General features: G+C 37.4%; 1 protein-coding gene and 1 long non-coding RNA gene across 2 annotated transcripts in view; one reads left to right on the top strand and one right to left on the bottom strand.

The window, feature by feature from the left end:
• The window catches only part of SYNRG (synergin gamma), a 59,654-nt gene extending 33,828 nt beyond the window's left edge, over positions 1-25,826 (bottom strand). Inside the window, 12 exon segments of the mRNA XM_023745211.1 lie at positions 2,582-2,715; positions 4,263-4,511; positions 5,133-5,329; positions 7,203-7,280; positions 8,166-8,399; positions 9,230-9,529; positions 11,408-11,519; positions 12,030-12,135; positions 13,174-13,304; positions 17,649-17,770; positions 20,685-20,725; positions 25,477-25,826. Coding sequence (XP_023600979.1) covers positions 2,582-2,715; positions 4,263-4,511; positions 5,133-5,329; positions 7,203-7,280; positions 8,166-8,399; positions 9,230-9,529; positions 11,408-11,519; positions 12,030-12,135; positions 13,174-13,304; positions 17,649-17,770; positions 20,685-20,725; positions 25,477-25,553 — 1,781 coding nt within the window. The 5' untranslated portion in view covers positions 25,554-25,826.
• LOC106694583 lies at positions 4,214-7,193 on the top strand. Its single transcript, XR_001345628.2, has 3 exons — positions 4,214-4,274; positions 5,409-5,570; positions 6,121-7,193. It is a non-coding gene; the product is annotated as an uncharacterized LOC106694583 (long non-coding RNA).
• Positions 25,827-27,011: the final 1,185 nt, after the last annotated feature.

Raw genomic sequence — 27,011 nt, 5'->3', positions numbered from 1 at the left:
CCACTCCAGCTTACTTCTAACACTTTCCTTTTTATGTTCTCTGACCAAAAAAAAAAAATGCCCATTTTCTGCTTAAAAATACCACCCAAAGTGGTCTCACCTAGGCTTAGCTATTCATATTGTGATTTAACAAATATTCTTTAAGAATAAACTCACAATATGGAATACAGATTATCATAAACTAGGGAGTTCATTATATATGCACACACACATTTAAGGACCAATTCTAAGAGAGTTTTATCAGTTAATATAAATACCCAGATAAAACTAGGCTTCTTGAGAGCAAGAACTGTGTTTTTTGCTTCTTTATTATCTCTAGTGCTTACCCTAATGTCTAGCATATAGCAGATGCTAAGTAAATGTTTCTGAATGAATAAGTAAACAACGATCATGGATTCTTAGACATGAGCAAAATGTTTTCATGCAAGGAAAGTCAAATCAGAACTGAATAAGAAAAATCTGCAAATAATGGCTGTGTATGAAAGTCAACTATGATGTGGAGATAATGCCACACAAAACTGCTAATACCCCACATATCTCAGGTCTAGCCACCATCTTAAAACTTTCTATACCCCAATTTTAATTTCATCTAATGAGAGGTTTTTTCTCCCAGAGGAATGAACCACCAATTTGATAGACTTTAGTCTATGAGTTTCACATTACAATATAATATAATCATCCATCAAACCTTAATAAACTAAAAATCATAGTCTAAGTATTATATATGTAGACATGAAATATTGTCTTCAGGTACTTACAGCCTATTGAAGGAAATAGTCAGGTAACCCAGTAATTATAATTAGGGCACAGATATCATAAGGTACACCTTGACAGGGGAGACAGAGAGGCTCTTAACTCATCTTGGTAGCAGTGATTAATCCAAAAAGGTTAGTAAAAATTTCCTATATTAAATCAATTTCTGAAATGGAATTAGAATTAACGATGGAAAGAATTTCAGATGAAAGGAAATGGAATGTAAAAGGCCAGAAGCTGGAAAGAGCATGGGGAATCTGAATTCATGTTGGCACGGCTGCAGTATGAGCTGTGGGGAAACGGCAGTAGTTGAGAGTAGGCACGAGAAAGATCACACATGGCCTTTTCCATGACAAGGGGAGCTGACAGAATTGATAGTGGTAAAGGAGAGAGGAGGGAGCCAAAAATGTTTCTGATTTGGTGACTGAATATGGTGACATGAGTTACCAAAGAAGAAAATGATGAGTTAACAATTTTTTATTTAGCTTTAACTAGGAAAACAAATTTAATTTTATGCAGATGCTTTGAGATGCCTTGGGTCATTCAGGTATGTTTCAGATAGCAGTAGAACACTTTGTTCAAAGGAAGAGAAATGAGAAAGAAATATTATTGTGTGTCTATCAGGTTAATAACACATATGCTGGTGCAGTGGGCTTGGAAATCCTAGTCCTTTAAAGTCACAACCCTCATATATTTTTTTCTATATGTCATTTACATGTGTTTGATATATTCCTAAAATCAGAATAATTCTTCCCCTAATTTGTAATTATAATGCCTATCTCTCAGTTCTTGTTACAGTGCATATGCAATAAATGTTGACTAAGAGATAATCAATTAGTTAAAAGGGAAAAGATGAATGGAACTGCACAAATAGAAACATAAGAGAAATGGAATATGTATCCTGACAAAAACAAGTTTCAAAAAAAACCCCTGAAGAAATTCATACTGCTTAATCAAATTCTGGTATGTTCCACTCTGTGGAAGAAGTATCTAAATACTTTTTCAAAATGTTGGAATGGTGTTGAGAACATACTGAATGTTACTGTACCTAAAAGTTAAGCTAGCACATAAAACATTAGAGATATGTTTGTGCAATTGTCTCTATGCAAACAAAGAGAAATGCGAAGGCTTAACAGTCATTAATTTCAACTTAACTATGAGATGTGAATAATCATATTTAATCTTCTGAATTATGATTTCTATAGAAAATCAACTATTTATTGCAAAAATATCAGATGATGTGCTCCAGGCTAAAAAACTTTTCAGCAGTTGAAGACCTGGTCATAACACAAGAACATGAAGTCCTCACTGCACAGATGCACTCAGCTATAATAAATCAGGTTTAGCACAGGCAAATAAAATATAGGCAAGCAGGTGTGTGCCAGGAAGAAATGGTAGGGGATGAAGTTTAATGTGGACAATGCGGACAAAAGTTTGAAGAGTAAAACTATGAATAAGGAGAGATTAATCAGAAAAACGATGAGAGTGAAGAGTCTTAATTGTACTTGGGTTGCGAGCACATCCCCAGTAGGAGATGTGCGGGAGGCAGCTGATCGATGTTTCTTTCTCATCGATGTTTCTAACTCTCTATCTCTCTCTCCCTTCCTCTCTGTAAAAAATCAATAAAATATATAAAAATAAATAAATAAATAATGTGGACAATGCGGACAAAAGTTTGAAGAGTAAAACTATGAATACGGAGAGATTAATCAGAAAAACCATGAGAGTGAAGAGTCTCAATTCTCTTACTTACACTTAGGTTTCTCATTGTGGATGTCTCTTTCTCAACTATTAAATACAATGTTAACTATAATCAACTCTTTTGTACCTGTTTCCATGCTGGGAATTATTTGATTTTGAAGAAGCAGGCAACTCTTGGAAATCACTGAAAGAGTCATCAAGGGATCCTGACTTAGAAGCATCTTGAAAATCTTGGAAGTCGTCTTCTTCTGGTTTTACCACCTAGGTTTATGAGGACATTTAAAGAGAGAGCATTAAACTGGTAAAATAGTAAATAACAAATCTCCAAATGTCAATCTCAAAGACTATCTTTTAAATCTGTGCATTTAGTTACAACTACCTAATTTTAGAAGAACACCCTTCAGATACAATATCAACTCCAGTGCTTAAGGGAGGAATCTTGTCTAAAAAATTAAATACTCTAATGTACAAATCATAAGACTGATTTAAAAAGATAAACTATATAATTTTTTAAAATATATTTTTATTGATTTCAGAGAGGAAGGGAGGGAGAGATAGAAACATCGATGAAAGAGAATCATTGATCGGCTGCCTCCTGCACGCCCCCTACTGGGGAGCGAGACCGCAACCCAGGAACATGCCCTTGACTGGAATCAAACCTGGGATCATTCAGTCCACAGGCCAACGCTCTATCCACTGAGCCAAACCAGCTATATAATTTTTAAACAGCTAAATCACTTAACAGATTACTAAGAACCTGTCATCTTTTAAAAACATTTTGTACATGTTTGTAAATTTAAAAAAGTGATATAAGCTTATTATAAACAGTTCATTTGCTTTATAAAAAATGAACTTATATTCTTCACTTTAAAAAATGTAATTGTATGAAATGGACATCTTTTCAATGCAGTACATACAGTTCTATCTTAATTCATTTTAATGATCAAACAGTTTACCACTGTATGAATGAACCAAAATTTATGTAACCTTTCTTTTCCTGAGGGACATTTAGCCATTAATAATTTTTTATGCTAACAATGTTATAACAGATATCATTTTGTATCTGTGCTAATTTGAGTTACTATTTCTGTGAGATAGATTCCTAACAGCAAGACTGTGTAGGTCAGAAGATACAGACATTTAGAAACTTGAAAGCTATTAACAAACCCACATGCCAAAAAGACTGTATCAATAGTCCCTTTTCCCTACATTTAAAAAATATTTTATTGATTTTTTACAGAGAGGAAGGGAGAGGGATAGAGAGTTAGAAACATCAATGAGAGAGAAACATTGATCAGCTGCCTCCTGCACACCCCCTACTGGGGATGTGCCCGCAACCAAGGTACATGCCCCTAACCAGAATTGAACCTGGGACCCTTCAGTCCGCAGGCTGACGCTCTATTCACTGAGCCAAACCGGTTAGGGCTTTCCCCTACATTTTTACTGATACTAAATATTGTTTTTAAATTTCTTGCTAATCTGAGAAATGAAAAATAAACTGAATTATTTTAATTTCAGGTTTAACAGCCTAAGAATTTAATTAACTTTATTAGGCTTGAGGTTTAAAATGTATATGGTATAAAAAAAAGTATATGGTATAAAGAACTATAAACTTTTAGCCAAAATTCAAGTATCTTAAGGCTTAACGAATTGCTTCATGTTTTTTAAATAATGAAAAATTAAATTTTGTATTGTTTTGTTTAATCTTCACCTCCATCATAATCCATCAATCCTCTCTGCATCTCTGGAAAAAACATTGCCCAGATTCCTTTCAGAGGTTATTGGGAATATGCAGTTTCTCCATTTACCTGATTTGCAGGGTAAGTTGGCATGAAGCCACTGGAAGCCTGGGCTGTAGCTCCCCCTACTGGCCCAACAAGGTTAATGCCCATGACTGGCTGCCCAAGGTTGAGGGGCATAGAGCCTGCAGGACCTGAAGGCATCCCAGTTGGCTGACTCACTGCAGTAGGCAAAGTCATAGGAAAGCCACTTAATGTTGGAACAGGAGCCGCTGGAAACTGGTTTAAAGCATCAGGACTCATGGCAGGAACACCCCTCTACACAGGAGGAAAATGAAGACATTTTAGCGGATTATAAACCACATACAACCTAAATCTGGCAAAGAGACCAAAATGTAAAATCTGTAGCATTGGTATGATTCCACTCCTAACTCTCCCAAAACTCATGACTTTGATACAAGAAAATAAATTATAAGGTTAATGCAAATCTAATATTTAGCAAAGAAATGGCCAACATGTATCAATTCTGACATTTTCACTCTCTGACAAGTTTGGTTAGTTTACTATAATCAAATCAGGATTAGATATGTTATAAATGGCTTTGTAATATAAGAGAAATTACTATCAGATGGAAACTACTTTATATCTAAGGAATTTTAAACAAGCACTTCAAAGGACAGAGAGAAACTTCATCTATTATTGACTAACTTTCAAGTTCAAAAGAGAGATAGGTCAGAAGATGTTAATATATTAAATAGTTTTTAAACAAAGGAATATTTTTCTAGTATGTGCTTCATATAAACTATACATTTTTTGAAGTACTATATCTTGAAAATAATTTAAATTTTAATGTACAAAGAATGCTTTGTAATCACAAAGGATTCATATTCTTCCAATTTATATTGAAAAATTATTTGATCTAACTTAAACAATGTCTACCTGTGTTACTGCTATCATGGCGAGAACAGTATAAAGTTCTTCTTTAGTAAGTTTGCCAGGTGTAGTTCGATTAGCTAAGGCCCATATCTGTCCAAGAGTTTCCCTGGGAAGTCCAGATGACATCAGGATGGGATAAAGTTTTGCAGTATCTATTCCAGTTGGAGTCATGGTGGTTTCTAAGATTTTCTTATAGACATCTATTAAAGGAAAGACCAGATTACAAACGTAAATATATTACCACTGATTGATCTTTTTTGTTGTCAATGTTGCTTATAGGAGACTCATCTTAAGTCAAACTGCTTTAATAGAACTAAAGCCATGTCAGGGTTTGAACCGCTGTAAAGATATTCAAGTGGAAATATCCAGCAGATAATTAAGGTCTGGTGCTTAGAAGAGAGGTTGGAGCTTGGTCCTAAAGATGAAGATTTGGGACTAAGGGTAAGAAAATGTCTTATAATTTAGTAGAAGGTAATAACAAAAGAGAAGTTGTAGAATAATGATGGTGGGAATAGTTTGAAAACAGCGGTTGGAAGGGGGAATTATACCAATACCACCTTTTCCCTGTCCCGATGAATTAGAGGCAGTGAGAAAAACATCAATGGGTAAGGTGCTATGGAATATAGCCGTCAGAGAAAAACACAGTTTTAGTTAAGGCAAGGAAGCAGAAAAAAGAAAGGGACTATTTGGGGACATTTCCACAATAAAACAGGGTTTCCAAAGGACAAAGTGAGAAAGGCTGTTTGAGAAAGGGTTGACATAAAACATACAGGACACCAATATTGCATGGGACATACTTACCGTATACTAAATAATTCTTTACTGTTTATTTGAAATTCAAATTTAACTGGATGTCCTGTATGCCTATTTGCTAAATCTGGCAACTCTCGTTGGAGGAGTTTTGGGGGATGAAAGTGGATAGGGCTAAGGTAGATAGGGAAAAATGTTTAAAGCAAAAATTTTACATCTATGATTTAATTATGGGTTGCAGATTAATAGCCCAGCCATGACAACACATACTTTGGCTAGGAAATTATGTGTACATGTATGTTTGGAAGAAGGAGAAAGGAAGAAAACAAGCTGGCAGAAAATGGATGTAACTCCAAAATATACCAAGTCCAAATTTTGTTTTGTTTGTTTGGCTTGAAGACGGAGAGGGAAAGATGCAAACTGTCTAATGGGCAGGTGGAAGAAGACCTATTGTTTTTATGTACAACTAAAGTCCCATTTGGTTTGGGAAATTAGCCTTTCAATTAGTGATTATGATGTAAAAAGAAGTTCAGCTATCAGGATCTTGCATGAGTTTTATTTAATCAAGTGTATAACAACTTCAATCTATAACCATTCCACAACACTAAAGATCTGATGAAAGCTACCTTTTAGTTTACAAGGGGATGACAAAGTAGAACAAATTTAATAAGTTACAATTTATTAAGCTTGATTAACATATTCCGCTATAACAGTCATTATGCACATCAACCATGGCTTAAACAGACCTATTCTTTGTATCAACTGAATAGCATCACAAAATGTGCACTTTAGTAAATTTCTTTTTTGGCTCAACAGTAATAACATTTTAAAGAAAAAGTAAACATCTTCTAGTGTAGAAAAAGATGCCACTTGGTCTTTTTATTTCAGATACTACCATACGATAAAAATGTCATAGGAATATTTTTTTAAATATAAACTGATCACCAAGAATTCAGAAAATTGCATCACACATATTAGTACTATTCTTTATAGTTATTAATAATCTAAAAAATAAATGTTTGATCACTTCTTCTAGAGCATGATAAATCAAAAAGTTTTTAGAATTAAAAGTATATGATGGTCAATAAAACATAATCAAAACATTTCTCCTTCATATATATAGTTACTTCATATATAAAGCAGCCTTAAGAAACATTAGATCTATTTAATTTTCTGAAGTCTTTCAGAAAAAAAATAAGAAAAAAGTTACAATTCCTTCTGTATACTTTGTAACCACAACAGTAGTAACTACTTACAATTACATTTACAACATTTAAAGCAAAATATCCAGATGGGAATTCTAGACAAAGAAGCTTTTATTACCTGGAACCAAACTTTCATTGTAAATCCAAGGAGGCATTCTGGGCTGAACAGGATCTTGTGAGGGAAATACACCTACACCTAAAAGATAAGGAACATTACCTAATCTATATAACAGTCCACAAAGAAGATGGGGGAATCACATAGAGTCATAATTTTTTTATAAAGAGCACAGGCTGGAGACACTAAAAAAAAAGTCACCAATACAACTAAAATATTTGGTTTCTAAACAACTCCTACACATTAACTATGTCCTATTGAAAAAGAAACCTAAGATATACCAAATCAATATTCTGAATCATATGAGGCTTGCACCATTTCACGTGTATTACAAATTTAAAGGGAAAAAAACACACAAAAATCAGTGGTTTAAATTTTTATATGTAAAAAAAAAAATGTGGTTGCCTAAGCTTTACAGCTTTTTATGTTTCTTTACAAAGCCTGTATTTTTTACCTGAACATGACACTGCTGCCTTAGATGCATAGGATTTTTGTTTATTTTGTCCAGTGAAATACCCTCCAAAAGTTTACCTCCTGGGTTGCCCACATTCTAATTCATCTCTGCAAGCTGAGTTTGTAAAAATTTGACCTTTTAGGGAGCAGTGTGTCTGATTTACTTCATAGAAGCAAAACTATATTCTCATTGGTGACTTTTCCAGTTAAATTTTAACCTTTCAACCTTTATAGAACACCACAAAGTGCAAAAAGGAGAATGAAGAGTTTTTATAAAAGAAATTTCAGGAATGATTCTGATTTAAAATTTTTAAAAGGAGTAACAGTATATTGAAAGAATTCAGAGCAAAATCGTAGGGGTTAATTGGAGAAAGAAATGCATTAAATATATTTTAAGCAAAATTTTGATTAGCAAAATCAAGCAACATTCATTTTAAGATTAATGCTTAAGGTGTTAGCATTTGAGCAGCATTTGGTTAAATAAACTTTTTGCTAAATATTTCATGAGCTCACCACTCTCTTCAATGGGCAGGTTTTGGTCTGAAGTCTTTTTTGCCTCTGCAGTAGTGGTACCACTTACACGTCCATCCACAGCACCCCTGATATTGGCCGTTAAACTAAGATGGTTCTTACTGGAACCTGGGCCTTGGGCTCTGTGCCCAACCTCAGAAGTATTTAATTTAATTTGTTCCTGCTCAGATGTACTTATATCACAAGCTACTAGGAGCTTCTCCTCCAAAGAAGGGCCTAAACAAACAGCATGAAGGATTATTTGTATATAACTGCAAATTTCTAATTTTTTCAATCATTCATTTCCATCCCCAGATTCTTAAGGGAAGATCCTGCCACATACAATGTAAATTTCTAAATAATTCGATCACTACACAATTGTATAGAAATTGAGAGACTTAGATTTTAAATCTACTTTGATTCTCAAGCATTCTCTGAGGCAGCAGATAGAACGGTAGAGTGGAAGGAGTACTACCTTGGAAGTCTGGTGACCTACACACGATATGGACACTTCCACTAACCACTGGTGAGACCCCTGGCCAGTAACATCATCTCTGGGTCTGTTTCTCCTCTGTTAAGTGACAATGTGTGGACTCAGTACATCTCAGCTAAGATCCCTCTCAGCACTACTCTATGTCTCACGCCATGGTGTATAACTGTCCCAACCCCCATTATTTCACAAGTGCTAAAGATTTGCCCGAGGACAGCAAATGAAGAAACTGAATTAGAGCACTTTCTAAAGCAGCTTTCCCTGGCTCATTACTCTTAAGAAAATGATATTAGTGATTTTCCCAAATAAGAGTAATCTTATGAAGAAATTGGTTTGTTCTTAAAATTCTAAGGTGGTTTAAATAGTGCCTAATTTAAGAGCAAAAGTTTTAAATCACTTTTCTGGAAAGTGAGGCCCCCAGAATTAAAAAATCTAGATTCTTATTTTGACGATTTCAATAGTACTCATATATTCAGGTACATGTTTCTTTGCCAACATCACTGTATTATTCAACTTATATAAAAGAAATAAGCCTAGATTATCTTAAAAATACTTTCATTAATATGCTAAGAGTTACCTGCTCTCTGTACATTGTATGAGGCTGAAGCAGTAGAGAAATAAGGAATCTGTCCAGGGACACCATGTAAGGCAAAAGACACTGGAATCTGACCTGGAGGGAGAGGCTGTGCTCCAGCCTTCTGTGTGTGCAACTGGCCAAGTGGGGTGGTGGGATGGAAAGACTGAAAAGGCTGGGAAGTGGAAGAAGGCCCACATGTGGGAAGTTCAACAGGCCCCTGCATAAAGTCACTGAATTCTTCTTCATCAAGAAAGGCAGGTGATGGGGAGACAGTTTTAGAATGAGATGATGTGGGATAATCTGCAAAATGGAAAATGGTAACGAAACACACAGAAATGAAAATCAAAAGGGAGAAAGAAATTAAGATGTAGTACAATTCCAAAAGAATATACTGAAACATGAATAGTACAGGTGAACAAGAAATAACATGTAATTAACAGTCAAATGGAATTTTATAATGAATGCACAACACTTTGATGTCTATTACTACACAATTTTTTTGTTTTTTTAAAAAGAGATTTATAGCTATTTTACATTTGACTCAAAAAGAGAAAAATATAAAAGTCAAAATTTCTTTCCTTCTTTTATTAAGTTAGTACTAATTTTTCCCCCTGTGACCACTAATAATTTACATCAAAGTGGTGATTACTTTTGAAACTCAAGTGATCTGTTTATCTGGATAATATGCTTTCAAACTAATATATACCAGAAATATGAAAACCCACCAAATGCTGCTGAACACATTTTGGGCAGACATAGACTCTGATTAAAATTCATTATGTCAGTAAGAAACAATGTATGATACATACTTATAATTTTTGAAATAGCAGGTCTAACCCATACATTTTGAATAGTTCACTTTTCAGTAACCATGTGAAGGATCCTATATAATAAAAGGCTAATATGCAAATTGACCAAACGGTGGAACAACTGGTCAATATGATGCGCAGTGACCACCAGGGGGAAGACACTCAATGAAGGAGCTGCCCCCTGGTGGTCAGTACGCTCCCACAAGAGGAGCATCGCTCAGCCAGAAGCTGGGATCATGGCTGGTGAGTGCAGCAGCGTTGGCAGGAGCCTCTCCGGCTTCTGCAGCAGAGCTAAGGATGTCCGACTGTCGGCTTAGGCCTGCCTAAGCCGACAGTCGGACATCCCCCGAGGGCTCCCAGACTGCAAGAGGGTGCAGGCCGGGCTGAGGGACCCCCCGCAAGTGTATGAATTTCGTGCACCAGGCCTCTAGTGAAACTTATGACAACAAGAACATTAAACACATTGCCAAGGTGATATTTTCTTGTGAAAAGCCTCAAAATTGGGACACCATAAAGTGCTGAGTCAAACAACTCAACAGTCAATTTAAGAAAGGAAATCTTGATTGAGGACTATATTTTCTTTAGCTCTAAAGAATACTAAATCACTATGGCTTTTTACTGTTAAATGTGAGAATCACTCTTGTAATAAACCTTCTCTAACAGGGACTACGTATATTTAATATGAGGCTCATTAACAATATTATTATTGCCATATTTTTAACTACTTTGAATTGCTTTCACATTTACTGAAGTCAGGACAGTCTTTTTTAATAATGGTTACTGACAATGTGGATTTAAGATCTCAATTTGGGTTCTCAGATCAGTACTGGTGGACAACTTTCCCTTTATCCTGTTCTAAATAGGCACTTTTTTGCTTATCTGATGATAAATGATAATAAAAACAACAAAGAAATATATTAAAGAAACTAAAATTCCATGAGGAGCATTATTAAACCCGTGACTTTTTAAAAAGGGGGCAGGTACAATTTTCAAAGTTTAATCACACTGAATAAAATCCAAACTAGCTCATAAAAAGCAAAATTATTTTAAAATAATGAGAAAGCAATAAACTACTTTATTACATTTGCTTTGAGTGAATGCATTTTACTAATGTTAACATACTCATATACACAGAAGATTTACAAGTAAAGTTGTCATACTGACATTTACTAGAAAGAGAGGGGGGTTTTCCTCCTAAGATTGTTATGTTGATCAGAACACTTAACCTATTGTAAATTTTAAGACATCCAAATCTGTACTTAGCTTGAAGGAAGAGTTCAGCATTAGCTCTTCATACACACGTAATGGCCAATAAAACACATGGACTATAAGTCACCTTCCGACAAAAGAACACTTTAAATTAAAATACCTGGTTTCTTAGGGTGCGATGCTGGAGTAGGGTGCATCTTAGCATCTCTGGAAAACCCATCTAAGTTTCCTTTTATGGCTTCCAAAGCATCATCTCTACTCTTCTCTCCTATCTAAGAGATAATAAATGTATGTATATTTCTTTGCTCATCTCTCACTTCATCCTAAATACTCCCAAAGTTAAAAAGAAGTACAGATATTAGTCTGTTGCCAGTATTATCACATACTTCTGATACTGAATTCTCCAAGTCAGACGATTGATAAGTGTATAAAACAAAGACATAAAACAATACTCTAAATTAAAAGGCCTATTTATAAATACCTTATGATTCAGTTGTTATGTTATATTAATATATTAATATTCTGTATTAATGCTTCACTAGAAAAGACTACAAACATTATAGTGGTAGTAAAAAAGACTGAGAAAACTGGCTGATATCTCATTTCCCTTAACAATATAGTGTCTTTACAGAAGAAAAATCCTTCACTTTTGGACTAAATGAAACTAAAATGAATCAACCACAGCCTCAGGTTGGGCTGCTACATGGCAAAATTCACTGAATGAGTAGAGGCAGCACATGCAGGCTGTGTATGTGTGGTGGAGGGGTGGCAGACTATATTACCTTGGGTTTCACGCTACTCAGAAGTCTGAGCTTTTGCTTCTGCTCTTCAAACTGGCGCCTTTTTCTTTCTTCTTCTAAGAGCTTTTGCTGCTGTTCAAATCGTTTTCTGAAGGAAAAACATTCAGGGATTATCACCTGTGTTAATATTTATATTTCTACTAATATCATCTTACATTTCTAGAACTAAAAACTTCTCTAATGTTCTCATTTTCTTTTGACAATCCTATTTCCCCACTATATTAATTTCAAAATATGAGTTTAAAAAATGATTTACCTAAATTGAGATATGAATTTATTTCTTCTTTAATTTGCAAGGGGAGGACAATCTTTTCGTGTGTGTGTGTGTGTGTGTGTGTGTGTGTTAATCCTCACCCAAGGATATTTTTCCATTGATTTTTAGGGAGAGTGGGAGAGAGAGGGAAAGACATAGAGAAACACATTGATTGATTGGCTCTTGCAGGAGCCCTGGCCAGGGCCGGGGAGAAGCCTGCAACCAAGGTACGTACCCTTGACCGGAATCGAACCCGGGACCCTTTGGTCCACAGGCCTACGCTCATTCATGGAGCCAAACTGGCTAGGGCAGGAGGACAATCTTTTGCATTCAAAAGCAATTAAAAAACAAACAAACAAGGAGATAGACAAAATAAAAACAGTTTTTGTTTGGCATATAAAGAAGAAACTTCCACTTGGGAAGGCATGTCATATGGGAGAAAAAGCAATTGTCTGGGAATCAGTTCTACACTTGGGTCAAGGTTCTGCTAGTAACTGTGTAGCCTCGACTCACAAGTGGCTTCATTTCTCTGGTCCTCACTTTTCCTAGCTGTAAAATAAGAGGCTTGAATTAGAGCAGTGGTTCTCAACCTTGGCTGCACGTTAGAATCACCTGGGAATCTTTGTAAAATCCTTATTTCTGGGCCTCATCCTCCAGAAATTCTGTTTCTTTGTTACTAATGTTGTGGCCTCACCCCATAACAAAGAGAATCATTAAGGTCCCTTCTGGCTTTAAACTTAAAATAGAAGTATTTTAAAGAGTTTTAAAGGCAACGTGACTGTTTTGGTTTCAAATCTGCATTAGAGAACATTTGAAAAGCTTAGAATAACTGCTATCATGTATTTTTTATCCTTGAATCCTGAGGTCCCTTACTGTTGCTCTTCGGCAAACTGCTTCTGCATGTCTGGAGTGTATTGTGGGCCTGGAGGACGCATTCCCAGGAATGGCGCTTGTCCCAGGTAAGGCATTCCTGCTGCTGGCATTGGTCCCATTGGTATCCCTGCCTAGAAGAAAAGGACAAAGGCTCAAAAAAACAATTTCACCTTTTAATTATTACAAAGAAAAACTGTAATTTCCATAATTTCTTTCATGACATATTAAATTCCCTTTAATATTTCACCCCCTTCATTTCCTTCACTGCCCTAGAGGTGACCACTGCTAATGGTCTGAGGGTGTAAAGGGGTGTGTGTGTGTGTGTGTATGTAAAACCTTTCAGGCTGTGTGTGTATGGAAGCACATACAGGCACACACACAAGGTATATTCTGGTAAGCTCACTGATCTATACTCTTTGAGAAGAGGTATCATATCTTACAAGTCTTTATTTCCATCAACAGATAAGAGCTTGTTACACAGTAGTTACTCCACAAATGAGATTAAACATGTTTTTCCAATATGTTTGAATAAATTTTTAAAAAATATTTTTATTGATTTGTAGAGAGACAGGAAGGGAGAGGGAGAAAGAAAAATATTGATGTGAGAACAAAACATTGATCAGCTGTCTCCTGCACACCCCCTAGTGGGGGTTTTCCTTATATATGTCTATGATTGATTGGAGCTATTGTACTTCTCAGAAGAAAATATAAGATTTGAATAAATTTCTCCTTTAAGCAGCTTCCAAGCAGTACAATACCTCCAACAACATTAAAAATTAAAGAAAAAGACTGTGGCTTCTTTATTTTGGAATTATTAATCCTAAGCTCCTGATACCCAGGGAAATTATTTGGAGAATATAAAATATAATTTACTTTCTTATATTGTGTTCTACATTTTAGAGATACTTGTTTCTTTTGGTTGTTTCAAACTCTTTAAAAACTTTTTCATATAATTATGTAAGTCATAAAACAATGTTTAGGGTTAAAATCAATAACTTAAAAATTGTATCACCTGTTACTAAGATTTAGCAGTAAGCTTACTAAATCTTAATTAAAACACACTGTATCTATTGTAGATTGTGTCTAGTCATTTGCTGCCATTACTCTAAGGATTACACATCATTGTGTGGGTATGTACTCCTTCTGACCACATTACCTTGGTGAGCAGAACTGACTGGAAGTGCTATCTCTGACAGAAAGCTTTAAAAGACATTACAGGGTTCAGCTCTCTTTTCCCTATGCCAGGAGTCTGGAATGTCCTAGGTAAGGGTCCCAGGATGAAGAGATACCATGGATCTGAGTCAACCTATAAAGGATATGTATCACAAATGTGAAGTAAACCTGTTTTTGTAAGTCACTGAGATCTTGGGATTGTTGTTGCTACAATATAACCTAGTGAAAGCTGAGTAACATGAATTTAAGACCTACAAAAGCTCAATTTGTTCTTATTTTCTTCCTACTGGAGATGAATAAAGAATGATTCTGGAAATTTTCCTAAATCTTTACATACAACAGAGAAGTTTTATTTGCTTAAATGACTGCAAGATGACAATAATTGCAACTTAAATTCTAATTGTAAGCCTGGCTGGTGTGGGTCAGTGGTTGAGTGTGGACCCAAGAACCAGGAGGTCACAGTTGCATTCCTGGTCAGGGCACATGCTAATAAATGCTTTATATATTTCCTTCAATCCTTTCTACAATGATACTGACAAGGTATTATTACATCCTGTTTAACAGGTTAATGGCAAAGCCTGGATTTGAACTTGGGTCTGACATCAAAACCCATGTTGTTGTTTTAATATATTTTTATTGATTTCAGAGAGAAAGGGAGAGGGAGAGAGATAGAAACATCAATGATAAGAGAGAATCATTGGTCTGTTGCTTCCTGAATGCCCCCTACTGGGCATCGAACCCACAACCCAGGCTTAACCCTGACCAGGAATCGAACCATGACCTTCTGGTTCATAGGTCGACACTCAACCAATGAGCCACACCAGCTGGACCCATGGTTTTGTTTTGTTTTGTTTTTTAAATATATATTTTTATTGATTTCAGAGAGGAAGGGAGAGGGGAGAGACAGAAACATCAATGATGAGAGAACCATGACCAGCTGGCCCCCGCACACCCCCAACTGGGGACCGAGCCAGCAACCCCGGGCATGTGCCCTTGACTAGAATCGAACCTGGGATCCTTCAGTCCACAGGTCAACGCTCTATCCACTGAGCAAAACCAGCCAGGGCCATGCTGTTGTTTTTTTAATCCACCTGGCCCACTTCTGTGGCTGCTCCTCTTTAATCTCCTGTGAAGGCAACTCACTCCCTTAAATTGATCAACTGATTTTAATGTTTTTTAAATTTTACTTTTCAATTACAGTTTACATTCAATATTATTTTATATTAGTTTCAGGTGTATAGCATATTGGTTAGACAATCATACACTTTACAAAGCGTTCCCCCCAGTATTTCCAATACCCACCTGACACCATACACAGTTATTACAATAATTACTATATTCCCTATGCTGTACTTTACATCCTAATAAGTATTTTGTAACTACCAATTTGTATTTCTCAATCCCTTAACCTTTTCCATCCAACCCCCCAATTCCTACTCTTCTGGCAACCATCACTACATCTATAAATCTGTTTCAATTTTGCTCGTTTATTTTGTTCTTTAGATTCCACATATAAGTGAAATATGTGGCATTTGTCTCACTCTCTTGTATTTAAATGTTGAAATCCTGAAAGCTCTATCCTGGATTACGTTTTCCATCTATAGTGTTCTTGGATGTTCCAATTCACCCCTATATCATCAATTACCTTCTATGGATAGATAACTCTCAAATAATTTTCAGAGTGAAAAATGACCAGAGTTCAGGTTATTAAATTGTCTCTGGACAGCCCCACTTGAAGTTGCATGGGTTCTCCAAAGTCAATAATATGTACCAACAAACCATCTCCTCCAGTGTTTCTTTTATAAAGAAACTAGAGGCCCTTCGCCCTCTTGCAATCTAGGACCCCTTGGGGGATGTTGGAGAGCTGGTTTCGGATCCCCACAGGCCAGGTCAAGGGACCCCACTGGTGCACAAATCCATGCACTGGGCCGGTTTTGGCCCAATCCCCACAGGCCAGGCCGAGGGACCCCCACCGGTGCATGAATCCGTGCACCAGGGCTCTAGTATGCATATAAGATTTTTGGTTAATCTCTTCCTGCCCTCCCCACTCCCCCTGAGATTCATCAGTCTGTTCTATGTTTCCATGCCTGTGTTTTCCACTCCTGTGTTGAGCATCTGCCCCCTGGTGGTCAGTGCGCATCATAGCTACCGGCCGGTTGGCTAGTGGCTTAGACTTTTATATATATAGATATATATATAGATGATGACACCACCATCATGTATAAAATGATACATCAATTTGATACCATCTTCTCCTTTATTCTCAACATCCAAACACTCAGCAAGTCTTATTGATTTTATTTCCTAAATTGTGTTCAAAAACATCCATGTCTCCATCTCTCTGCTACCACCCTAATTAAAGCCAACATCTCACCTACTCTCAGTACATCAATCACTCTTCTAGGGTTTCTCTTTATATCCTCTTTTGCTCTTCTGCCTCCAGTCATTCTCCAATCGGCAGTCAGAATGATCTTTTTGAAATACAAACCTGATTGTGTCATTCCACTGCTTTAACCTATTGGCTCCTTAGTGATCTTAACACTTGGAGTGCGGGAAACGAGTTAAGTTGGCTCGCGTGAATTGCGCGTACTCCGCGGGAGCCGTCTTTAACTCGGTTCATATAGATTTGCGGTTCATCAGAAAAATGAAGATACCACTTCTTTAAAAAGTTATGGGGTTTAGATGAGAAAATTTAATATAAAGAAGGCTCGATGGAACAAAACCAAAAGACAGAGCCATCTTATATTTTGGCGGGAAATTCACCCGCACTCCAAGTGTTAAGAGAGAATTTGATGTACAATATGGCTAAGTACAAGCTTATTGAGGACTTACGTTCAAATTCTGGCTGACTATCCTCTGTGAGCATCCTCCGAAGGTGTTGGTTTCATGAGAAAAATGAAGATACCACTTCTTTAAAAAGTTATGCGGTTTAGATGAGAAAATTTAATATAAAGAAGGCTCTGAGTCTTCCAAACAATGACACAGTTTCTTCCACGAAAACAGTGCTACTACTTCTAACAATGCTACTTCATGGCATCAGGCCCCTGAGTTTTTCAAGGTGTCATTCTAAATTTCTTCTAAGCTAGTAATCATAGAGAAGTCAGCAGATTTTCCTTAAGTGATTTATCTTTTATTTTTTTCTCTCTCTCTTATGAACATATCTTTGTTTTATTTTGAAGGAAGCCACCTAACATGTAGACTACACTTATTGCTAAATATAACATTAAAGTCCTAGTATGCAGCTCTTAGCATGTAGACACATAACAATAATTTTGTAAACAAACAGCTAAAGAGGCAAATACCTGCATAGTAATAGGTCCCTGGGATATTTGAGAGTTGTAGTTCATTCCTATCATGCCTTGCATATTAGGCTGCATGACAGAGACCATAGGAAATCCTTGTTGCTGCATTGGCATCAGACCTGCTGAAAAAAAACCCATAAAGGTATCATTAAAGTCAATGTGTTCTAAAGTTTATTTTCTTAAAACCATAAGTACCTACAGGGCTTGTTACTTGGGAGGTGACACGGCGAGTGAAAAAGTATAGGCTCTAGAGCAGTGGTTCTCAACCTTGCCTGCACATTAGAATCACCTGGGACTCTTTTTAAAATCCTGATTTCTGGGCCTCATCCTCCGGAAATTCTGTTTCTTTGTTATGGGGTGAGGCCTCAACTGTTTAATATCTAATATGCGTGAAAAAATTATATTCCTCTTCTCTTTCCTGACATTAATAATTAATATAACATTTACCACAAAACAGCCACCAGCATGTAAAGTAAATAATGCAGTGGCAGTAAAACTATCATGAAAGTATGACTTAGAGTAGAGTATCTCCCAAACTTTTCCAATGAAGATACCTCCCATTGGGAATTTAATAAATACTAAATGCCCACCATATTTTAGACACAGTTCTAGATATGTAATAGTGAATAAAACAAAATCCCTACATACCCTGAACACAAATTTCAATCTAATTTTGCATTTTATTTTATCCTCATTCAAGGATACTTTTTTTCATTGATCTTTTGAGAGAGAGAGTGAAAGGGAGGGGGGAGGGAAGAGAGAGGGAAACATCGATGTGAGAAAGACACATCGATTGGTTGCCTCTTTCATGTACCTCTACAGGCGCCGGGGATCGAACCTGCAACCAAGTGCTCTTGACTGGGAATTGAAACCATGACCCTTTGGTCTACAGGCTGATGGTCTAACCACTGAGCAAACAGCCAGGGCTAATTTTGCATTTTATCACATATTACATCCATGTTGGTTCTACTGTAAAGAGCTTTTAACCAAATTTTGATTTAAAAATACTAAAGGTCTAGTAAAGCATACCATGCTTCTCTTGTGTGTTCTGTGAACCTTCAAGGTTATTTATACATAGTTTAATTTCAGGAGCATGAACATCCATATTTGCAGATAACATTTATTAGTGGCAAGCTATTCATGTATTCATTCAATTATTTACTCAAGTATTTGAGGGCCTACTCCATGTCAGGCACCATTCTAAGCACACAGCAATGAACAAAACCAGGCCTTTGCCCTCATGGAATGGACGCTGTAATTGGGGGGATAGATAATAAAATATAAGTACATGTCAAGTAGTGTTAAGAGACAGGGCAACAAATGAAGCAGGGTAAGCGAGAAAGGGAGAGCTAGGGAAAGGAATGGTTGTTGTTTCATAGCCAGGATAGGTTTCACTAAAAGGGTGGCATAGAAGCAAGGACTTGAAAAAAATAAGGGAGCAAGTTATGTGGATATTTGGGAAGAGTATTCCAGACAAAGGAATGCCAAATGCAAAGGTCCTAAAGTGCCTTGGAGAATTAGAATGCACAGACTGAATAAAACCATAGTAAGATATTTTTCCTCTTATCCCTTTAGACCTAAAGTTTTATTTAATTAATTTTATTTAATTACTGAATGGGTAACTCAGGTATTTGGTACAACATTTAAAGGTATACAGGAATACACAATGAAAAATAAGACTCATTTCTCTCCTGTTCACCTATTCATGATCTTATGGCTACTCTGTTGTCAGTTTCTTGTATATCCTTTCATAAATAGTCCAGGCATAATTTAAAGCCTTCAAATGATCAAGAAGTCCTCTCTAACATATTCTGTAAAAAGAAAAAAAATCTCTAAAACAGTTCTAAATTTCAGAAGAAAAAAATATCAGGCAACCTTTTGGAATCTCTTCTTGTCCTGTTCCTTTGCTCCATATATAGGTTTTTACTTGGAAGTTTATAAAAATGAAAAATGAGCTATGATAATGAACACATATTTGTAATGCCTTCTTAAAGAACAAAATATCTCAAACCATTTGATGTGAATCTGGTGCATATCTAAGCACAGATAGCTTGAATAATGCATAGGTGTGAGCACAATGAACAGAATACAAATGACCCTTGGAAAATTTTACCTGAAACTCAACCTCCATCACTGATTACAAATGGAGACAAAGTCAGTATGAGCCACTGACTACCTCTTTATCATTCATCTCTAACAATGACCTAGGAGTCTGTTTCTCTAGCAAGACTACCATCACCAATCAACACTGGCATGTGAGAAGGGCCAGTTTTCAGAAGCAGCGTGGTGTATGGCGAGAAGGAGGGCACAGTGGAACGGGACAAGTGAGCAGAAAGAGAAGGGCAGACTTATTCTTCCTTCAATGTTGTGTCCCAGTGGCAAAGTAGCATGAGTCAAGATTATATCCCTTCACTATTGTTTCCTTGAAGTAAGAGCTTAGAATTAATATTGGTAGCCCCTTGTCTGAAACTAGGAGGAAAAATAAAGAAACTGCTAGGAATAAAACTGAGACTACAAATAGTTAAAACTGAATCAGAATATGTGATCTCTTATGTACATGATTATAATAAGACTAAATTAATATAGAGAAAATATGGTAGTATAAAATTACTGAAGAGGTTCACTTATTCATTCAACAAACATCTATAGAGACCCTATTATTTCTATCAGCATGCGGGTGCTGGGTGTTGGATATGCTAATGAGACAAGGCAGACACAGACCCTGCCCTATGTAGCTAAAACCATCTAGCAGAAAACTAGATAGAAGGAAAAATATGTCATTTAGAGAATTCTTTGATACTCTTGTTCTGAAAGTCTCCATCTCTGAGGTTAAATAATAATATGTTAATATAATGTTTAAATAAGTTTGGGAGAAATGAGAAATGATTCTTAGTATTCCCCAAATTATATAATCTTTGAGAAATTTTAAGAGTAGCTTAAGCTATAGGTTTAAACAAACCTTCTTTACCCACTTAAGTACCAAGTTGAGAAACATAATAGTGAAAAATGAAAGTTCTAAACGTAACTTTCACTTACCTTGCGGGGGTCTCATTCCACCTGCTACTGGAAACATGAAGCTGAAAACAGAACAAAAATACATTGGGATCATTATATGTAGAAAGAGCAGAACATTAAGCTAAGATTTGAGCCTGAGCAACTGCAAGGGTGCTGATGCTGCTGACTAAAAACAGCAATCGAATTGAATAGGTTTGGGGAGAAGGGTGGTAGGAGTGTGGCCATGAAGAGCAATCCAGCAGGCAATTAGAAAAGTAGCTCAAACTCAGAAGGGTCTAGCTAGGCTCTTTTAAATAAAGGTTAAAAAAATTGAGCTCTAGTTGTGGATGAAATAGCCAAGGGAATGTGCATACATAGTAAGAAGGCAACAAAGGACAATGCTGAAGAATTTTTACAGTGACAATTGAGTAGGGAATGGTCACTGAGAATTAAGGAAGTTGGTTATGACTGAGAGTTGTAACTGAAGAACAACCACATTTTAGAAAGAAGGAAATAGTTACTAGTGTCTAATACTATAGAAAAGCTTATCAGTGCCCTAACCGGTTTGGCTCATTGGATAGAGCGTCAGTCTGCGGACTCAAGGGTCCCGGGTTTGATTCTGGTCAAGGGCATGTACCTTGGTTGCGGGCACATACCCAGTGGGGAGTGTGCAGGAGGCAGCTGATCGATGTTTCTCTCTCATCGATGTTTCTAACTCTCTATCCCTCTCCCTTCCTCTCTGTAAAAATCAATAAAAATATATTTTTAAAAAAGGAAGAAAAGCTTATCAGAATGAGGATTAATAAAGATCACTGCTTTTGAAAATGATGATCTTTGAGTGGACAGTTTTAAAAGGAAGAAACTAGGGAGAAAGGTTTCAAATACTGTACAAAAGATATACTTAGTAACTTATAAAACAAGGTTTTAGAGGGAATGGTATTCACATAGTGAGGTAGCAAAAGGGATCTGCTTTGAAACGGAAGAGGGACGGACTTCTCAGACTGGAGGGAAAGAAAATGGGACAAATTAAGGAAGAAAAACTGAGTGAGAAGTGCTTTAAATTTGGGAGTCAAGGATCTGAAGGAGATTTCAGGATCGTCTTTACAGAGTCTAGTGAAATCAGGAATTGTATGACAAATTTATGAGTCCTTGCATTTTTCTACTGCACAACACACTCCCCCACCCCCCGCCCCGGGAAAAGGCTAAAAACCAAACTTTGGAGTCTTTTAGCTCAAAAAAATATATTTTTAAAAATTTAGTTCTAAGATGGTTTACAAAGTTCTAGTTGAACATCTATCTGGTAAAGGATCTGAACCACTAGCAATTTCTACAGCTGACAAGCAGGCCTGCACCCAAGGAGTGAACAACTTTTCTGAACTGCACACAAGATATATTAGCTAAGTAATGTGTTAACTGGATACAATGTTTAAACTGCAAGTTGAAATTTGGTAGTACTCAATTTTTAAAAAAGTTACTTATAGACTAAGTTTTATAAATGTAGGAACAATATATTTAAGTAATCAACCTTTTGAGACTTTTCAAAATCAGTCTTAAAGACTACAATTACCAATATGGTTTAGTGGTCCCCCGGCTCTACCATAAAGTGACTGTGAAGTTGTATGCAATTCCCCCACCCCCACTTCACCACCCTGTCCTGTTTCCTCTGTCAAATGAGGACAGAGAACTGCAAGTTTCCCAAGGTCCCAACTTAGACAAGAACAGATGTACAGATGTATAAAGATTCCTTCAAAAACATAAATAAAAAAACTAAATCAAAAACATGACTGATGAACATGACTTACTTCAGTAATTATTTAGCAACTCCATGTTGCTATGTATCATTTGTATGACTCTGAATTGTTTAGACTACTAACATCAGCATGCTTCAAGACTGGTTAGACAAGCAGGTAAGACATTGAACAGACAGAAAAGTTTGGCAAACACTGGGCATCAAGATGATCAACAACTTTATTTCAAAGGTAAAATCACTACTTATTACTGATGTGCTAGCGTGAAAGCAGAACTGTGAACTCTACTTGTCACATTCATTCTCCTTGCCTACTTCATTCATTCTTCCTTTTTAGTCAGGGGTCCTCAAACTACGGCCCGCGGGCCACATGCAAATACAAATATTGTATTTGTTCCCGTTTTGTTTTTTTACTTCAAAATAAGATACGTGCAGTGTGCATAGGAATTTGTTCATATTTTTTTTTTTTAAACTATAGTCCGGCCCTCCAACGGTCTGAGGGACAGTGAACTGGCCCCCTGTTTAAAAAGTTTGAGGACCCCTGTTTTTAGTTATCTTTGCTACTAATCTAAATCAGCCTTCACTTCTCAGGCCTGGACTCTTAATGGCTCTCCCCATCTCCAGTAGCTCATAAAGCCCAGCTGAGGCGCATCTTCCTAAAGGACCATTTAAGAACCATTCCTAAGGTTAAAGCTATGCAATGATTCCCCCTTAAATTGAATTTCCTTTGCTTATACTCAAGGACTGCTCCAAGTTTAGCACAATTTTTTTTTTTTTTTTTTTTTGCAGCTTTATCTTCCCCACTCAGTGCCACATCTGGCCTACCTACTGTTCCCTAGTGTTCACTAGGCATCCCCACCTTTATGACAATCTCTTGACCTCTTCCTCCAAATGAGGCCCAGGTGAAATCTGCCTCTTCTTTGCCTTCAATGCAGCTTGAAACTGCAAATATTTACAGAATGTTTTTCTATGTGCTAGAATGTGCTAGCAACAGTGGACAATGAAAAGATGAGGAAGCCTTTAAAGGTATAGAGCAGGGAGGAAACTGGCAGTTACAAATGATATCTAGAAGGATACATACAGACTATTCAACATCTTTTTTTTTTTTAATTTCTTTATTCATTAAGGTATTACATATGTTTCCTATTCAAGATCTTTCAACTCTTTTTATGCAGCATTTGACTTTAAAAAAAATTATACTTCTCATCTCTTGGGTAAATTTTGCCCTTTATACAAATATACCATTTATTCTAAAGTAGACCATTTAGGATACCAACAAAAAGTAGGTTAATATTAACGAAGTTGGAAAATGCCATTGCTTTTTGCCTAGTTTCTTAGAACAGGGACAAGTATCTAAGAAATACTATAAATTATAGTTCATGAATTTTCTTTATTAAAATTATTTTTCCCTAAAATATATTTAGGCTACCATAATGTTAGCTTCCTCACAAAATAAGCTCAACCCTCACCACTACTCTCTAAAAACCATAGTGTTGTTTCTTCATTGAGCATACAGCTTCTCAGAAAGTTTCCAATATATGTAACATTTTCCATACATTATTCAAGGTAAGGAGAATTTTAATCACTTTCCTACATATCCTCTAGAGTTTTAAAATGAAGATGTTACTACAACCAAATTTCTATCACAATTCAGGCCATACTTATTTTTTAAAATCTGTGTTCACGGACGAGTGATGTTAAAATACTACTAAGGTGAATGATCCACTCAACTCTCTGCACCTGAGATCCTCCCCACCCAAAAAAGTAAAAAAACAAACAAAACACACCAAAAAAACAAAAAATTAAAAACCTGGGCTTAGAATATCAAATTACTTTAAGTTTACATTTTCCAGAATTTGGAGCCATAATTAAACACTTGATCAAATTAATGCCACTCAAAAACGTTTTAGAAACTGTCATCACATATAAAGATATAGAGATTATTTACATATTTGTCTTTTCTAGCCAGGAACTGACTTATACAGAATATTCATGAAAAACTCTAGTGAAACAGTGGAAATTAGAAAACAAAAAAGAAATTTTAAATCTAAGTGAAAGATGTGTAGAGGAAATAAAAAATGGGGCTGCACACCGGCGGTTTATTGAACCGAGGCCCATCTCTCTTTTGAGCATATACTCTAAGCACCTGCAGGAGGTAGTAACTTTAAAGACTTGACACTTTGGTAGTGTTCATGATTCCAAAATTAAAACACTGCATATTAAAAAACTGATACGTTGTGTTCCAAAGATAACTTAGCATGCTTTAGATAAAAAGCTAATTTTATCTCCAAATGTGGATGCAGCGTGTGTTTGCTAACAAAACAGAATCGGACTCGGTCATTATAGAAGAAAGACTTTCCGGAGTAAAATTTTTCCCCTAAATGATGAACTTGTCCAATTGCAAATTGTTCATCTTCCTTATAGTTCTGGGTCTGAGACCCACGAGCAATTATTAGCTGGCATGTGACAGAGGGCAATTTGTTTAAGGGCTAAGGGAAAGTCTGGAAGCTTTGTTCTAACAACTGCGTAACTGCTGCTTAACAATAATTAAAAAAAAAAAAGGAATCAAGTCTTAAGAATTACATCTGCAAGAGCTCGATTTACTCACTGAAAGGTCTTCGGAGTCTCGTGTGTTAAGGAAATAAAAAGAACAGAGCAACCTGGAAAGGAAAAAGAATAGCCCCGCACACACAGCTTGGAAACAATTGTTCGCTTTGCGGAGCCTTCCGTAGGGTACCCCCGGCCAAGCCCAGGGAGAGGGGTCTCCGGTCGCCCCGGCCCCGGCCCGGCCGATGCCACCCCCGTCGAGCGGACCCTCACCTTCTCCACCTCCTCCCCAAGCTGGGGCGCCCGCTCGCTTCCCGCTTGGCCCCGGCAGCTGGTGCCCCTGAGCCTGGAAGACAGGAGTCGGGCGCCCGAGCTCCATCCGCCCCCTTCGGCCTAGGAGCCGGACGACCCTTCCCCCGTAGCCAGTTTCAAAGCAAAAGGGGCCGGAGCGGGCGAAAACCGCCATAACCGCCAAAGACCCGACGCTGCGGCTGCGGCTGCGGCTGCGGGGCGGGTCCACGCCCAGCTTCTCACACTCACCTGCCTCCCCCGGGGGCCCCCGCGCCGGCTCCCGCGGCCCCGCCGCTGCCAGCTCCAGTTCCCGGCCGCAGCGCCATCTTGCTCCGGGCCTGCCTCCGCCTCCGCCGCCGCCGCCGCTGCCACTGCCGCCGCCACCTTACGAGCAGCTGTCAGCGGAAGACAGCCACTTCCGGGGCAAACGCCAGACCCTACCTCGCCGCAGACCGGGCGACGGGGCGGGGCCGGAGGCCCACGTGACCCCCGAGGCCGGGAGAGGGGTGGTGCGCTCTGCTCACGTGACCCAGCCGCCGCTAGGGGGTCCTCCAGGTGCAATTCTAGTTCTGGGACTGATCGGGGCGGTCTTGTGCTCAGCTCCCGGGGAGCTGATTCATTCTCTGGCAAGGCTGTTTGGAGAGCCCAGCTGGCGGCAAAGCTGCAAGGCGTCGTCGTCCCTCCGTTGGAAAAATCATAATCTTGGTCAGTGGGAAGAGCAGATTGAGTCCTGTTTTTTAAACTAGATGGTGGGTACACGGTGTTCTCTCATTGTTATTCTTTGCACATAAAGAATAGAAGGATCCAGCGCTCTCCATTTCCTCCCTGGAACTCGGCAGCTTTCTTTTGATACCCACCCCCAAAGCTTAAGGTATTTGAAATTTCATTTAGTAAAACAACAAACCCCAATCCACATATAAAACCTCCAGGGTGCATAACTCTTGTTTGGTTCTGCCATCGTGCCACCCAGTAATCCATTTTTCCTACCCAGGTATGCCTCACAGATACAGTGGTTGGGTGCAGACCACCGCAATAAAGAGTATGGCAATAAAGTGAGTAGTAATCTTTTCGCTGGTGCAAGGTGTTGCCTTCAATTTATATTTTTTAAAAACCGCAACAACTGTGAAGACAGTAAAGCGAAGCACAGTAAAACAAGGTATGCATGTGGCGAAACTGGTGTCAGTCCATAACTATTATTTTTTTTTTATATATATATTTTTTAAATATATATTTCTTTATTGATTTAAGAGAGGAAGGGAGAGGAAGAGATAGAAACATCAATGATGAGAGAGAATCATTGATTGGCTGACTTCTGCACGGCCCCTACTGGGGATCAAGCCCACAACCCGGGCATGTGCCCTTGGCCGGAATCGAACCCGGGACCCTTCAGTCCGCAGGCCGATGCTCTATCCACTGAGCCAAACCGGCTAGGGCTCATAACTATTATTAACCTGACCATATTTTTACCGCGATTTTTCTTAGTCAAACTACTTTAAGTAAAATAAAGTCAAATATAAACTTTTTCAAGTCCTCAGGCAGTTTGCTTACTAGCAAGTAATAGATTAATTATAATTATCTTTCACTCGTCTCAAGGCTTTTACAGGTACATAACTTGTAATCTTATTGTTTATTGGGCACAAATCACTGGTCAGGAACTTTACTGTATTTTTTGAAATCCCCAGTGTCCCTAAAAGTTATTGGCATTTCACAGATAGGAAAACCAAGGTTAAAAGTAGTAATTTACTTAAGTTATACAGCTGCAAAGCAGCAGGACTGGGATTCAA

This window comes from Myotis lucifugus, unplaced genomic scaffold (assembly GCF_000147115.1).
Source record: "Myotis lucifugus unplaced genomic scaffold, Myoluc2.0 scaffold_524, whole genome shotgun sequence".
Classification (NCBI taxonomy): Eukaryota; Metazoa; Chordata; class Mammalia; order Chiroptera; family Vespertilionidae; genus Myotis; species Myotis lucifugus.
This window is presented reverse-complemented; position numbering and strand designations above follow the sequence as displayed.